Source organism: Rhinatrema bivittatum, chromosome 9, assembly GCF_901001135.1.
Source record: "Rhinatrema bivittatum chromosome 9, aRhiBiv1.1, whole genome shotgun sequence".
Classification (NCBI taxonomy): domain Eukaryota; kingdom Metazoa; phylum Chordata; class Amphibia; order Gymnophiona; family Rhinatrematidae; genus Rhinatrema; species Rhinatrema bivittatum.
Window position 1 is genome coordinate 208,790,447 of NC_042623.1, and position 17,591 is coordinate 208,808,037.

Sequence of the window (17,591 nt, forward strand, 5' to 3'; positions counted from 1 at the left end):
TATTCCATATCACAAAATCAAACCCAATAAAAAAAATCTTATCATTAAAACAAGAATCCGTCACTCTCCTCTCATTCTTGTCATTCTGTATCATGTGTGACATCCATCTTGTGATTCTATCTCGTATGTTTGTAAAACATCCCAGACTCACAAATTAAGAAACCTCCCAGTTCCTTGCATCCTGCTCTGATGGTCTCCACACAATGTGTTTGCCAAAGTCAGCTATAAGAAAGCTTGAGCAGACAATGAAATCAGAGGACCAATTTTATATGCAAATGCCAATTTAAAGGAGGTGTGGGAATAAGGTAGGATTTTATGTGCATAAATGGCTTTGAAAATTAGCCCCCTACATGGGTGGCTATTGTATACTCAAACTACTTGTGCAGTTCCATTCTCTGTCTTCTCCCACCCCCGGGACTGCCTCCGCAATATGCAGGTAAAATCACCCATGCTGTGATAAACACTCATACTTCTACCCGCATGCAGGGCGGGCAATATTCAAAGAACTTTTTTCCACAAAAAAAGAAAAAAAAAAAACCACACTACTTTACCCACGGAAATGCCTTTGATCGTTGACCTCCCTACCTCTCCAAATTTCCACAGGTGTGCAGTGAGACGTGAGAAAAGGCTGTGTAGCTGGGTCAATAAAACGAGGTCAGAGCAATAATTAATCAGGTGATAAGCTGTAACACAGAGCACCATAATCAGCAAGGAGAATAACAAGTCAGAGTATAAAAGCAGCGAGGAGTGCGCCATGCTTTTTAGTGGACAACATGTGGGTCATTGTCCTCCTGTTGGGTACTGCCGCAGCTGCTGCTGCCGAACCGCACAGCTTTCATGGGTAAGGCGGTAGATTAAGGTGCATGCGTTTCTCTTTTTCGGTGGATAAACCTTTCAAATGTTTTCCCTCAAACTATGCCATTTTCACTTTCAAAGGGAGAAAGTGTTCCGTGTCATACCCAGAAACGAAGAGGAAGTTGAATTCATCAAGTCCCTGGCCAGCAACATACAGGTATTCAGTGCACGCTGAAAACAGAATATACAGTTGCTTAATGAGCTCGTTGCATAAACCGTATTCATATCGAAAAGACGAAAGAAATGCATTCTAGCTGGGCAATTCCCAAAGGGAATCTCTGTGGGTAAATGTTTACCTGCGGCCAAAAAAAAAAAAAATGTGAAACTTGCTCCATTCCCCTTTCCCCTTCCATATGAAGTAAAAAAGGTGGTGTGGGAGGGGCCCTCGGAAATGCACCCAGGGATATACTTTTGAAATCTCTGTGCCTGCTTTAGCACGCAAAGTATGAGGGGTAAAGACAGCTCACAGCACCAGCTTGCTGCGAGGAGTTTCTCTTCGAAAATTGGGGGGAGATTTAAACATTGCCCTCATATTGCATTTACATTTTAAAACCTTGGAAAATGCTTAGTGGTAAAAAAACAATTTATGAGCCAGAATTCCATTTTCTTTAATTATCATGGCCACTGCATTAATACCTTCCGCTCCACGCACAGACCTCCTCACAAACATCTAGCCATTTACATGCATGCCTTTTAATTACTTCCCAGAGCTCTGTATCCTAAATACACTTATCACAGAGGCATAGATACAAAGGGGCCAACAGGGGCCTGTGACCCCTCACATTTGGCTCAGGCTCCCTCCCTTAGCAGGAGGACCATGTCACATCTGAATCAGCTCCTAAAGGTGCAGCAGGTAGAGGGCCTGAAGGCACTGTAATCACTGCCAATCCAGGAAGCTAACTTGAAAAGGGAAACAGCACTGCCTTTGGGCTAGTCCTGTAAAGGTTTGAGGCCATCAAAGTCTTTCTTTTTTTAGGCAGGTACCTCTCTGTACCTTAAAATTTCAGGAACGCCTGGGTGGTTAGACGCCTGTTTACATAATTGCTCTATAGCAGAGCAATTAGCAGGTGCATAAAATAGCCAGGACAAGGAGAGAGTGAAAAGACAGATGATACAGTGTGTTGCTAAAAATTAAAGGATTTTGGGGCCGATGCAATGCAGTGCGCTCAGCCGTGTGCACTGTTTAACCCGCAGTTGGACGCGGGTTATGTAGGCACTACCTAATTCCCTTATGAAATGAGGATTAGCGCCTCCACAACCTGCGTCTAACGCGTGGCGAAACTAATAGCGCTCATCACATGCAAATGCACGTGAATGAGACTATTAGTTATTCACTCCCAATGCAAAAAAAAAAAAGTGTGTCCAATATGCACATTTTTGCACTCAAAAATTAACACCTGCCCGGAGCAGGCATTAATTGCTGATCACTCCCAAACATTGTACAGAAAAGCAGAAAAAAACTGCTTTTCTGTACATCCTCCTACTTAATATCGTTGCGACAGCCGACCGCTCGCAGGATCCCACTGTCAAGGAGGCACTAGGAGTGCGCAAGTGACTCTTGTGCCTCTTTGATAACGCGACCCCTAATTTAAATATTGCATGGCGCCCAGGACGGGTGCCTGGGGGCACGCTAGGAAAGCAATCATTTTCATTGGCCCCTTACTACTGCCGTGAAGACCATTGTAGGATGAGGGAAGCGATGGGGACAGAGTGGGGAGCTAGCACCGTCCCCATGCCCCCCCCCCCCCCCCCCACCATGTTAACCTCGCGCCTCTCAAAAATTCAGTTTTGGCTATGCCCCTGATTTTCCGTAGTCAAATGCGCAAGTAGCTGCAAATACTATTGCAACCATGCAACTCCCTTTACTTTCTATTGAAATGATTTTTTTTACTTTTGTAAGCTTGGAGAAAATTAGAAAAGCCAATTTTTATACCCTTCTAATTTATGCAATCAGATAATAGGCCTCATTTTTGAAGGCTGTTCTTAGTTTCCTGTACCAAAACCAGTCTATTTTCATTTTCTTTCATGCTTTGCATTCTTTCACTCATTCCATCTCACCTTAAACTTGAAATGTAAAGACTTCCTACATGCACATAAAATCTTATTTGCATAGCCAACTTTCAGTTACTCAGTTTAAATTCATGGGAAGGTGCATTGCTAAAACAATACGACTATGAAAGAATACATATGGCACTGTCATGCAAGTTATTTTTGCAAACAGCTATTTAAACTGGCAATAGGGAGTACTGCTACAAACAGTCATTTGTCTGGCATGTCACATCAGGGCGGATTGCAGGAAAATATCAGCCCATGGGATGTTTTGAAAATCAGCCCACGGGGTATCTGACTTCCATGTGCACTTTCTCTGCAGCACATGAATTAACAGCTCCCAAAAGTATACCGTCAACCCTGGAACCTGGCAGAATTAAGCCAATATCTCAAAAATAAAGTTCACATTCTTCCTAAATAACTAAGAAGTAGAGAACACTCTAGACCAGTGGTGAGCAAAACAGAGCTGTAGCCCCTGTTCCATCCATGCAGATGGACTGATATTTTCCTGCAATCCACCCCTGACTTGCAGGCCGATACAGTGAAATCTCGGGAGAGCGGGCGAGTGCCCGCTCTCACAGCACGTACACAGGCCGCTCTCTTGTGCGCGTGATACAGTATTTTAATTTATTTAAATTAGGCCCGGCGGTAAAAAGAGGCGCTAGGGACAAAAGTGCGTCGCTAGCACCTCTCTTTTTAGACCCGGAGCGGCGGCTGTCAGCGGGTTTGACAGCCGACGCTCAATTTTGCCGGTGTTGGTTCTCGAGCCCGCTGACAGCCAGGGGTTCGGAAATTGGACGCCGGCAAAATTGAGCATCCGGTTTTCGACCCGCCAGCCGCGGGCCCATTTTAAATTTTTTTTTTAAATTTTTTTACTTTTTTAAACTTTTGGTACCTCCGACTTAATATCGCAGACAAATACCCCGTTCCCCTCCAAAGCCATGGTCTGTTCTGGATGCTCTATGACACCCCCCCCCCCCCGAAGGGTCCCCTACATCCCACCAGGGATTGGAAAAGAAATTATAAGTACCCGACATTAATTACCAAACAACAAAGCTTATCTTAGGCTTTGGTCCCCCACCATACTGGAACATCATGTGGAATCTACCCCCATACCCCCTCCCCTTCCCTCCCAACCCGTTTCTGTTATTGATGGACCAAAATAACACCAACATAACAAAATTGGAGGAGCTTATAACTGCTCTGATGGAAAAGGCTGAACTGAGCTCATAGATCAACTTCCCAGATTCCCCATTTTATAAAAATAAAGGAAAAGGCTTGCCCATAATATATACAGGCCCAATCCCCAATACTTTCTAATATCTGACCATGATAAGCAATCTAAAACTGGTGACCAAGATTAAGAAAAAATGCAAGAGAAAGTTAAAGACTTCTCAAGTCTTTCCGTCATCCTCTCCCACTGTCTTTTGAGGATATAGAATCTCTGGAATTTCTCCTCAGCCTTCGTCTTCCTTTCTCCACTCTTTGCCATCGAGGTACTTCATCTTTAGCAGGAGTCACCATTGTTTTCTGCCCATGCAAAAGTTTGATCACCATGCCCACCACTGCCAAAATGTCCTCCGCTTCTGATACTCTCTTTACTTTAGTAGTGTATTGTAATTGCCAGGCCCATGGGGAACAGCCATCTGTATCGGTGACCTTATTTACACAGCACAGAGGTGATTTCACAAAAATCCAACCGTTTCCTCATAGTAGTCGGGGATAGGTCCGTAAACACTGTAATTGTGTGCGATTCCCATAGCCAGATTGGTTGTTTTCTGGCTACAGCCAGAATTTGCTTAAGGGGAAATCGCAAGAAGCAAGCTACTATATCCCAAGGCTTGTTCCCACCTTGGGGCCCAGTGAGCGGTGGGCTCTTTCAATCTCCACAGTCAATGCTGAGGAAGGCAAGTTCGATCCATCATAAGAACATAAGAATATAAGAAATTGCCATGCTGGGTCAGACCAAGGGTCCATCAAGCCCAGCATCCTGTTTCCAACAGAGGCCAAACCAGGCCACAAGAACCTGGCAATTACCCAAACACTAAGAAGATCCCATGCTACTGATGCAATTAATAGCAGTGGCTATTCCCTAAGTCAACTTGATTAATAGCAGTTAATGGACTTCTCCTCCAAGAATGTATCCAAACCTTTTTTGAACCCAGCTACACTAACTGCACTAACCACATCCTCTGGCAACAAATTCCAGAGCTTTATTGTGCATTGAGTGAAAAAGAATTTTCTCCATTTAGTTTTAAATGCGCTACTTGCTAACTTCATGGAATGCCCCCTAGTCCTTCTATTATTCGAAAGTGTAAATAACCAAGTCACATCTACTCGTTTAAGACCTCTCATGATCTTAAAGACCTCTATCATATCCCCCCTCAGCCGTCTCTTCTCCAAGCTGAACAGCCCTAACCTCTTCAGCCTTTCCTCATAGGGGAGCTGTTCCATCCCCTTTATCATATTGGTTGCCCTTCTCTGTACCTTCTCCATCGCAACTATATCTTTTTTGAGATACAGCGACCAGAATTGTACACAGTATTCAAAGTGTGGCCTCACCATGGAGCGATAAAGAGGCATTATGACATTTTCCGTTTTATTAACCATTCCCTTCCTAATAATTCCTAACATTCTATTTGCTTTTTTGACTGCTGCAGCACACTGAGCCGACTATTTCAATGTATTATCTACTATGATGCCTAGATCTCTTTCTTGGGTGGTAGCTCCTAATATGGAACCTAACATCGTGTAACTACAGCAAGGGTTATTTTTCCCTATACGCAACACCTTGCACTTGTCCACATTAAATTTCATCTGCCATTTGGATGCCCAAACTTCTAGTCTTGCAAGGTCCTCCTGTAATGTATCACAGTCTGCTTGTGATTTAACTACTCTGAATAATTTTGTATCATCCGCGAATTTGATAATGTCACTTGTCATATTCCTTTCCAAATCATTTATATATATATTGAAAAGCACCGGTCCAAGTACAGATCCCTGAAGCACTCCACTGTTTACCCTTTTCCACTGAGAAAATTGACCATTTAGTCCTACTCTCTGTTTCCTGTCTTTTAACCAGTTTGTAATCCACGAAAGGACATCGCCTCCTATCCCATGACTTTTTAGTTTTCGTAGAAGCCTCTCATGAGGGACTTTGTCAAACGCCTTCTGAAAATCCAAATACACTACATCTACCGGTTCACCTTTATCCACATTTATTAACTCCTTCAAAAAAATGAAGCAGGTTTGTTAGGCAAGACTTCCCTTGGGTAAATCCATGTTGAACTGTGTTCCATTAAATCATGTCTTTCTATATGCTCTACAATTTTGATCTTGAGGATAGTTTCCACTATTTTTCCCGGCACTGAAGTTAGGCTCACTGGTCTATAGTTACCCGGATCGCCCCTGGAGCCTTTTTTAAATATTGGGGTTACATTGGCCACCCTCCAGTCTTCAGGTACAATGGATGAATTTAATGATAGGTTTCAAATTTTAACTAATAGGTCAGAAATGTCATTTTTTAGTTCCTTTAGTACCCTAGGATGCATACCATCCAGTTCAGGTGATTTGCTACTCTTTAGTTTGTCAATCTGGCCTACTATATCTTCCAGGTTGACAGTGATTTCATTCAGTTCATCTGACTCACCCCTGAAAACCATCTCCGGTACTGGTATCTCCCCAACATCCTCATTAGTAAACACGGAAGCAAAGAATTCATTTAGTCTTTCTGCAATGGCCTTATCTTCCCTAAGAGTCCCTTTAACCCCTCGGTCATCTAATGGTCCAACCGACTCCCTCACAGCTTTCTTGCTTTGGATATATTTTAAAAAGTTTTTATTATGAGTTTTTGCCTCTATGGCCAACTTCATTTCAAATTCTCTCTTTGCCTGTTTTATCAATGTTTTATTCGCAGGACCTGGAATGCCTTAGTGGCATTCCAGGTCCTACGAGAAATTAAATTCTTTGTATTCCTCCCATTTCATACACAGATATTTAACAAACTGTTGTGGTAAAGCAATGCAGACATTTTCCACTGCGGTTTATGACCCCCAATATCAGCCAAGGCAAACTTACAAATGATTAGGGAATGATCTGAAAAAGGAACTTCATACATTTCACATGATTGCATCCTAAGAAACCAGGTTTCCGATATTAAAATGCAATTGATTCTCATAAATACTTTATGCACATGAAAATAAAAGGAGTACTCCTTATCCTGTAGGTGCAACATAAGCCAGCTGTATACCACCCAAAGTTTTTGGCAAAGAAAACCTATACCTGTATTCGCCTGTGTCTTTTTTGGATCTTTGACAATAGACAATCCACAAGCAGATTGCCCGTTACATTGAAATCGTCCCTCACAACAAACATATAACCCTCTCAACATAATATCTTGGCAACCATAGAGGAAAAGAATTGGTGTGAATATTTATTTGGGGCATATACATTTGCAAAAACTATTTTAGTACCATACAACGTACCCATCAAGAGAAGAAATCTTCCTTCAGGATCAGAGATCTGTTTCTCAATCACAAAGAGAATATTTTTGTTAAAGAGAGTGGCAACTTCTCTCTGCCTAGTGAAATAGAATGAGAAAAAACATTGTCCTATCCATTCTCTTTACAATTTGGCGTGTTCAAGATAATCCAATTGCATTTCCTGCAGAAAAGCTATGGGCGTCTTGCTTTTTTTGAGATCTGCCAATAGTTTTTTCTTTTGATCGGTGAATGTAACCCATCAACATTAAGGGGCGGATTTTAAGAGCCCTGCTCGCCTAAATCTGCCCAAATCCGGGCGGATTTAGGCGAGCAGGGCCCTGCGCGCCGGTGAGCCTATTTTACATAGGCCCACCGGCGCGCGCAGAGCCCCGGGACTCGCATAAGTCCCGGGGTTTTCTGAGGGGGGCGTGTCGGGGGCGGGCCCGAACCGCGCGGCGTTTTCAGGGCGTGTCGGGAGCATTCTGGGGGCGGGCCTGGGGGCGTGGCTACGGCCCGGGGCGGTCCGGGGGCGTGGCCGCGCCCTCCGGACCCGCCCCAGGTCGCGTCCCGGCGCGCTAGCGGCCCGCTGGCGCACGGGGATTTACGTCTCCCTCCGGGAGGTATAAATCCCCTGACAAAGGTAAGGGGGGGGTTTAGACAGGGCCGGGCGGGTGGGTTAGGTAGGGGAAGGGAGGGGAAGGTGAGGGGAGGGCAAAGGAAAGTTCCCTCCGAGGCCGTTCCCTCCGAGGCCGCTCCGAAATCAGAGCGGCCTCGGAGGGAACGGGGGTAGGCTGCGCTGCTCGGCGCGCGCCGGCTATACGGAATTGATAGCCTTGCGCGCGCCGATCCAGGATTTTAGCGGCTACGCGCGTATCTACTAAAATCCCGCGTACTTTTGCTGGCGCCTGATGCACCAGCAAAAGTACGCCAAATCGCTCGGTTTGAAAATCTACTCCTAAGAGAGCATATCACAGTTATATCGAACTCTAATCCTCGAGTGCCACAAACAGGCCCGGTTTTCAGGATATCTACAATGAATATTGCCTCCATTGTATGCAAATAGATCTCATGCATATTCATTGTGGATATCCTGAAAACCGGGCCTGTTTGTGGCACTCGAGGACTGGAGTTTGCCATCACTGGCATATCATGACATCACCATTGGGAAACCATACCTGGAATTGTTCATCGATAAATTGAACAAAACCAGATGTGAACCCCCCAGCCTAGGCTTCCCCCACTATACTCAGGGTCAGCAATATCTAGAGGCAGTAAAAAATTGTTATTGTCACAGATTCAGAACCAAAATTTTATTATTTCTGTAGCTGGCCCATTAATCTGGAACTCCATTCCTGACAAACTAAGGCCAGGATTCGCCCTGGTGGAAAACCTTTAATCTAGCCACGAATTGTAGGGAGAATCGCACCCCCCACCAGAACAGCTGCATGCAATTTGGTGAGAATTCTCTCCAGGCAACTTGGAGCCAAGAAATCAAGAAATATCAGCAATTTTGAGCTACCATACTTGAGCTCCGAAGCCTTCCTGTAGCCCATCAACATTTTGGTTTTATCAGTAAAGTTAAGGAATTTTACAATAACTTGTCACGGCCTGTTGCCATCCAGCCCTCCTGCTCCAAGCACTTGTTCAACAAGAATTTTTCTGTTAGCAGTGGAAATTTGGAGTGCCTCTGGCAACCATTGTTTGCAAAATTTAATCAGCTCCTCTCCTGGAATATTTTCCGGTAGCCCCACAATGTGAAGATTGTTGTGACAACTATGATTTTCCATATCGTCGAGCTTGTCCTCCAGCTGTTTGTTATTTTTTTCTAAGTTCTACAGTGGTAGTGGCAAGGGACTCGATATGTTCACGATGTTCACTCACTCTATTGTTAATGCCAACCAACAACACACTGTAATTGTCAACTTTGTCATGCAGCTCCTCAACACAAGCTTGCAGCTTCTGGATTTGATCCATTATTGCTGCTGTACAGGGCACATAAGACTTTTTAGCCCAGCCTCAGATAGGCCCTCCATGGGAGTCTCAGCATTGGATGCCATTTTGTCTTCAAGACCCACCACACAATCAGTTCCCAATCTCCTCGATCTGTTAAATATCTTGCACTTTTTACTGAATGATAATATGTCAATGTGTATCCCCACCAAGAAATGTACGAATTTAATGCAAAAAACTGTGTAAACAGGGCAAGATCTTAAATTCTGGTGATCCCCAGGGCTTAGGAGCGTCTGCTCAGCTTGTCGTCTTTGCCACACACTCCTATTGACCTCATATTTTTCTAAGTCCTAAATGTGGATGAATTGACCCCTGACTAATTTGTATTTTTTAAACATAATCCAGGACTGGAATGTAAATGGTTTTTAAGCTGCTGTTTAATGTAGTTGAAATTTTAAGGTGACAGAAGTAAATTACTAATCTAAGGGCCTGATTTACTAAGGCTTTTCCCGTATTCTGTATCTATGGGAAAAATGCTTAGTAAATGAGGCCCTAAGTTTTTCTTTTGGTTATTTTTTGACTTTTTTCATGCCTCCTGGAGCTGAGGCAAACTTTCAATTACTATGGCCTATAACCAAGCTGCATGATGCTTTTAGCTTTTTCCTTGACTACATCATGATGTGTTGTGAGAAAATAGAGGTACACGGTATTTCTATTACGCCAAAATTGCTGTGCTAAGAGAAATCATTATCTGAGATCTAACAGTATGGCATTTTTAATTAGCTGTAGATATGGAGGAGGCAGGTAGAATCAGAAGAGTAGACAATTAGGAAGCCACTTCTCCCTCCTCTACTACCCTGCTTTCCTTCTCCATTCGTCTTCATCATCCTAACTGGCCAATGACAAAGGCATACTAGTTAACAAGAGGGCATGGAATAATAAATATACTTGGTTTGCATTTTAAGCATTCATATGAATCTCAGCACCATCATAGGGAAACATTGCTAGATACATTGATAGAGCTATTGCTAGATCCAAATGTTTTGCAATCCTTGGGGAACTAATGACCTCAATTCTTAAGGATGCCAATTCTGCTGAAGGCACCACTAGTACCTTATTTCATTGGGAGGAGTCTACTTGACATTGGGTTCCCTTAGGCTGCGCAGTTTGTGATCGTGTGGACAGGAAGATGAAGTGCAGGGATCCTGCTGGTCCCCTACTAGATTTATTTAAGTTTGGAGTTTCCAGCAACTTGGGACTCAATTAAGCTTATTTAAGGTTTACTCTATCATCTGAGAGAGGTTCACTTCATGCAAGATAGACCCGAGATCAACTAGATCCAACGAGAGGATGACTTCTAGTCATCATATAGAAAGGAGGAAGGAGAGAATGGGAGAAAGGAGTTGGAGTGGACCCCAATTGGGCCCTGGAACATCTAAAAAAGATTTACAGGTATCATAACACTGAATAGGAGGGAAGAAGAAGGTCATGTGCCTTTCAGATACAGTGAGGAAATTGAGGAGTTTTAAGGTGAAAACTACAAAAAGGAAGTAGGAGATAAAAAATGACTGTGTAATATAATTTCCATCAAAGGATATATCACCTACATTGTGAAGGAAGCCATTAACTTGCCCTATATCCAATTGGAGAAAATATATAAAATTTATGAAGTAAATTAAATTGCTTTAACATCTTGAACATGGGAAAGACTATGAGAAGTCAATAACTTAAAGAACTGACTTAATTGGCTTTAACATCAGAATTAAGAAAGACTGAAAGAAGTCACAAACTTATTAAAAAGTACCAGCTGTAAAGATTTTATTTCATCAATTGTATCTTATCAGTAAAAGAGAAACATTAGAAGAAACTACCAAAAGCTCTTGTGTTTCATTGATTTGTGACTTTAATGCTTATTACTGCTGAGATTATTACTGCTGTATACAATATATTTACATGGGACCTAAACTTAATGCAATGCGAAGGGCCTTGAAAGCTATCTCCACCCCTCACCCTCATGAAGAAATTCCTGGGAAATATATTTCATGGCATAACAACAGTGTTCCACCCAGGGGTGGATTCCCGATGAAGACCAGCCCAGGGATTCGCCGCCCAGGCCGGCCCAGGAGATACCACGTGGTCTGCTGAGCGCAGCTCTGTCACAGCCGCGCTCGGCAGACCACGCAACTAGCACGACCGGCCCACCGGGGGATGCCCGATCCCCCGATAGGCCAATCCTCCCCTGGTTCCACCTTTAACAGAAATGTGAGATATGACCTCTGGAACTGTTATCTAGATTCGGCCATCACAGGGGTTACAGACAATTAAAAATAATTAAAACATCTCCAAAATGATTATAATGCTTTTTTTTTCTTTTTTCTCTTTTTTTTAAAATGTCACAAAAAGCTATGGCAAATCACAGACCCCACTGCAAGCTTTTCAATATGATTCTCTATAGCTGAGGCACATATTAGGAAGGGTCTATTATCAAATGCTCGCCTTCTAGTTTAGTGCCTGTGGCAAGCAAAACCTTTCAAAGTAGGGCCCTATTTGTTTCCATGTGTTTTCAAATTTAACTTAGGAAAGTAAGAATTGAGGAAATATGTTCTATCCTTATTAAACTGTATGGCTGCTATGTTGGTCTGCTTGGATATGCAGACATAAAAGCCGACAAATAAGTAGCAGGTAATGCCTTTTTATTGAATAAGGGCCGGATTTTAAAAGCCTTATGCGCACCGGGCCTATTTTAGAAAGGCCCGGCCATGTGCGTAAAGTCCCCGTGTAATTTCCAGGGCTTCGAAAAAGGGGCGGGGAGGGGGCAGGGCCGGGCAGGATCAGAGGCTCCCGGCCCAGTGGCCATTTGCCGGTATGCTGGTGCAACAGGTATGATAAAGGTTGGGGGAGGGGTCTAGGTGAAGGCTAGGGGACAGGAGGGTTAGGGGAAGAGGAAGGGAGGTTAGGTTAAGGGGTTAGAAAGTTCCCTCCCAGGCTGCTCCAAAATCTGAGTGGCCTGGGAGAGAAAGGGGGAAGGCTGCGGGCGTTAGCCCGCGCAAGTTGCACAATTGTGCACCCCCTTGCGCGCGCCGACCCCCGATTTTATAACATGCGCACACCTGCGCGCGCATGTTATAAAACCGGGCATCCATGTGTGTGTGTGCTGGGTAGCGCGCGCACATGGACTTTTGGCAAGTCTTGTGGGGGTCAGGAGGCCCCCCCAAGCTGGCCAAAAGTTTCTGGGAGTCCAGCGGGGTTCAGGAAGCGATTTCTTGCCGCGAATCGTTTTCTGTACGGAAAATGGCGCCAGCAGGAGATCGACTGCAGGAGGTCGTTCAGCGGGGGTTCCGGGACCCCCGCTGGACCCAACCGGAACTTTTGGCCAGCTTGGGGGGGCCTCCTGACCCCCACAAGACTTGCCAAAAGTCCAGCGGGGGTCCGGAACGACCTCCTGCGTCGAATCGTTTTTGTCTATGGCCGCCGCCATTTTGCGGTGGCCATTTTGCAAAATGGCGCCGGCTGAAGACAAAAGGATTCAATTGAGGGGGCCGTTCCGGACCGCCGCCGTTCTGGACCACCGCTGGATCCCCAGGTAATTTAAAGCATTTGGGGGGGGGTTCGGGAGGGTGGGGGATTTAATTTAAAGGGTCGGGGGTGGGTTTTAGGGGGTTTTAGTGTGCCGGTTTTCCTGCCCTCCCCCTTCCCCCGATTTACGATTTTTTAACGATAAATCAGGGGAATTGGTATTGTATCGTGGCCCTAACGATTTTTGACGATTTAAAATATATCGGACGATATTTTAAATCGTCAAAAAACGATTCACATCCCTATTCTACATAAATTGTATTAAGAAATCAAAAGTTGATACAAAAATGTATGCTTCATCCTTGCATTAGAAGCTGATAATTTCCAGCAAACATATATAGGAATACTATAATACTAAAGCCAGAGTCCCCAGTCTCCTCTGATGAAGCAGCAGGGCCAGCAAAATTCAGCCCTTCCCATGGTACTGGCTACTCTCCCACAGAATCATGAGGGACTGAGGGCAGAGTCAGCTCAGGGAGGCAGTGACTGGCCAGGGGCATTTGCAATACCTTCCTCCTCCTCCTCCTTTTCTGACAATACTCTCATGTTCTGATCAGGCTGGCAGTGGCACCTCGGGCTGACTGGCATTTTCAATCGCAGACGACTGTGTCCTCCCCTGGTCCAAAACATGACACGGTCCCTGGGCAGCAGAGGTTAAAAGGCAGCCAGAAGTGTCACTGCTCTCCTCCTACTACATACTTGATCAGCAATGAAAGGGGAATAGACCAGTAAAAGAGGAACTGGGATGTGTGAAAGAGAGGTTAAGGAATTAGGGTGGGATGAAATAAGGGATGGGATATGTAGGGCTAGGGGTTGGGGGGGTTAGGTGGATGTGCATTAAAGAGGGGCTGAGATCAGGGAGACTGACTGCGAGATATAAAAGAGAACCTGGGGAAGGGGATGTGTTTGTGTGCCATGACAACAAACTGTCCATCAAACCATCCAATCTTGTCGAAAGGTGCCTGGGTGTCTCTCAGGTCCATTAACATGCTTTAAAAATGTCTAGCTGTAGAGGGAGAGAAGTATAATTTGGCTTTCCAAAAGGCCCACCCTCTCCCACTCATTTCAATTCCTGATTATTTCACCTAGATCCTTGCAGCTTTCCTCTGTTAGCTCATGACCCCTTGTTAGTTATTAGTTCTGTCAGGGTGTCTTGTCTGTATAGCTTCTTGACCAGATTGTAAGTTCCAAGGATAAGACACTGTCTCTTATGTTCAATACTTAGCTGGACAAATCCTGTGTTTTAAATTTCTCTCCAGGCTAAATGATTATATTTTAGGCATGTAAATCCTTTCATGGCTAAAACTTAACCAGATGAAACAAGGGGCAGGACAGGTACGTTTTGGGTTCTTTCACTGACAGCTGTCAAGGAGGGGGACCAATCAGAAAGCTTTAAGCTTTTTTCCTAAAATTCAGGTAATCAGCCTCTCCCTGCAGCATCCAGGGTAAAGTATTCTACATTGTTGGCCCCAGGAAAGTAACTTGACCCTACGTTCTTCACTCTTCACTCAGGTTATTTGTAACACTTTTTCTTGATTTAGTTTATTCATGCATGTTGCTGATTTTCAAACGGATTTATGCACATAAATGGGCATTTGAAAATTGCCCAGAGAGTTGTGCACATAAAAATATGTGCAGAAGTGATTTTGCGTACATTTTATCATGCACTAGAGAAAAGCATTCCAGGGCGGGTGGAACTGCGGTGGGGAAATCTTTTGTGTGCATACTTTCCATTTTTTTACATGGGCCACCGAAATGTGCCCTCTATATTTGCCCAATTTATATACAGTCCATTAAATAGAAAAGGTAAGAGTTCAGCCACTTATAAACTCTACCAAATGTATCTCAACCTGTTTCCTTTTGGTCCTGGCTTCAGGTTGATTTCTGGTTCCCAGAGTCTGTGACACAAATCAGACCAGCCCTGCGTGTGGACTTCCGTGTCGAATTTCATCAGGCTTTGGATGTCCAGTCTCTTCTTGCACAGAAACGAATGAAATATGAGTAGGTTTTTCTTTATTATCATATCATATATTACATTTTAGGATTCACGCTCCAAAACCTTACTAGAAGAAAGAGGGCACGTTGGAGCTATATGTGCCACGTTCATGACGTTAGAGAAAAACCTGATTTAGAATGATGATTATATTTTGAATGGTAAAGATTTACTTGCAATAGTAAAGACTCGTGCGTGTAAATTCTACTTCTTTGCGCATTAACACCTTTGAAAATTCACTCCCTAGGGCTGAATTGTTTAAAGGTTTTACATGCATAAATGCACTTTTCACACATAAATGAGCTTTTGAAACTTGCTACAACATATGCAACTTTTACATATGGAGCTCCTTTGAAAATTACCTCCCAAGTATGTTATTTTCCAGGAATAAACTCCACATACATAAAGGAGATGGAAAGGTTCACAAATATTTTGTACCCAGGGCAAGTTTCAAAGAAAAAGTACAGAGGTACTTTCTTTCTGAAAATTGGTGGAAGTCTGCAGGGTAAAAAGTATCCATGGATTTTGTCCCAAAGCAAGAGTGTAAAGATTGCCCCCACAGTACATTACAGTACAGTACAACTATTAGCCATTTGGATACTTTAAATATTGTTCATTACGCATGTGATCCTCTTGCTATAATTAGGACATCTCAAGCGTATGTTCATAATCGGCCAAATTTTAAAAGGCCTGCATGCGTAAAACCAGGGGTTTATGCATGTGGCCAGGCCTTGCGCGCGCCGCATACATTTTCAAACGGTCCCAGCCACGCGTGTAATGATGCATCAGAGATGGACCCTTGGGCTGAGGTTGGGTTGATGCAACCCGTAGGTAGGGACCTACGGGTCCCCACCATCAGCATGCGAAGTGGCTGATAGAGGCCGCTGGAGCTTCACCTATACCAGCCCTCGTTCCCCGTGAGTTGAGCCTTTGGATGCCGGGGCCGGCAGAACTTAGTCAGGCCTTTGTGTGTAGTCGAAGTAGGAATTGGTTCAGCCCAGAGACAGCAGGTGAGAGATGGTACAGTCTTACTCTGGACAGGATAATGTCCTGGAAACTCAGGCGCCAATGGAACGGAGGTAGGGGGCACTCGAGCAAGAGCAGGCCGAAGCCTGAATAGACCACGTCCAGGTAGTAAGCCAGAGAGGCATCGAGGAACAGGCTTGAGTCAGGGCTGGCGGCAATCCGAAGGCAGTGGCAAGTAAGGGTGAGGTCTGATCACGGAGATAGTCAAGCATAGTCAAGCGAAGCAGAGGTCTGGAACCGGAGAAAGGCAATAGCGTAATCAGGTGAAGCAGAGGTCTGGGTCTGGAGAATGACAATAGCATAGTCAGACAAAGCAGAGGTCTGGGTCTGGAGATAGGCAATAGCGTAGTCAGGCAAAGCAGAGGTCTGGGTCTGGAGACAGACAATAGCATAGTCAGGCGAAGCAGAAGTCTGGGTCTGGAGATAGGCAATAGAGTAGCCAAGCAAAGCAGAGGTCCAGGCTTGGAGAGAGTGTCAACGACGTGGTCAGGCGAAGCAGAGGTTCAGGCTTGGAGAAAGTCAATGGCGTGGTCAGGCGAAGCAGAGTCAAAGACCATATAATCAATCCGAGGTATGAAGCAAGGTAGGAACAAGGAGACAGGAACCAGTAACAATGAGGAACAGGAACGCAGAGATGAGACGAATCTCTAGGAGGCAGCGAGTACTTGACCAGCGAGGAGACCTGTTGCAAAGGCAACGCTAGGGAGCGGAGCCTGCACTTAAATACTGTAACTGAGTTGAGGTCATTATCCGGGGCCGCGCCTAGAGAGGGGCGCGGTGCCATGTAGCAGCATATCTCCGTGGGTCACGCAGAGAGGCCCGACGAGAAGTGGTGGCAGAACCGGGAATGCCAGGGACTGTGGCAAGGCCCGAGGCACCGGGGGAGGCCCGAGGCACCGGGGGAGGCCCGAGGACGGAGCTGACGGCCACCCGCTGTCAGCGAGGAGGAACCAGGAGCTGGTGAGGGGGCCGTGCCGCGGGTCTGCTGCAGACAGCACGCGCGACAGTAAACCCTGGTACGTGCACAAGTATGGGGCCTCTCCAAAGGGGCAGGCTGGGGGGCAGGCTCTGGGTGGGGAGGGGCGGGGACGAGCCGGGACAGGACCATTGTACACTGTCTCGATGACTCACGCGCCGGCCGGCTGCCAGCACGCGCAACTTACTTCAGCTCCAGCCGTGAAGTAAGTTGCAAAACAAAAAAAAATAGGATAGATGGAAAGGGTTTATAGGGTGGGGAGGAGAGGAGAGGGGACGAGGGAAAGAGTTCAGGTAGGGGGGTAGGGAAGTTCCCTCCCAAGAGCAGACTGGGAGGGAAAAGCCTGATTTCGGCGCTGCACATAATTTGCAAAAATTCACACACACACACACCCCCTTGCGCGTGTCACCTGCACACGCACACACTCGCGGATTGTAAAATCCGGCACACATAGGCACACAATCACCCGATTTTATAACATGTATACGCCAGGAACCGCATGCACATGGACGCAAGCACGCATCTTTAAAAATCTAACCCCAATATATCCAAGTTAGTGTTGGGTGCTGAGATTCAACCTTTGCGTTCAAATCAATCCAGCAGAAAAAATGCACACGCCACTTAATAATAAGTTCCAAGCAGCAGTTTAGTGTTTATTTGAGAAACAAAACATCTATGCAAAGCA

The 17,591-nt window shown here is 45.1% G+C and overlaps 1 protein-coding gene across 1 annotated transcript in view; it reads left to right on the forward strand.

The window, feature by feature from the left end:
* Positions 1-689: 689 nt before the first annotated feature.
* LOC115099446 (carboxypeptidase B-like) overlaps positions 690-17,591 on the forward strand; it is a 57,738-nt gene continuing 40,836 nt past the window's right edge. Inside the window, exons 1-3 of the mRNA XM_029617097.1 lie at positions 690-841; positions 937-1,012; positions 14,788-14,912. Coding sequence (XP_029472957.1) covers positions 774-841; positions 937-1,012; positions 14,788-14,912 — 269 coding nt within the window. The 5' untranslated portion in view covers positions 690-773. The remainder of the gene's footprint in view (positions 842-936; positions 1,013-14,787; positions 14,913-17,591) is intronic.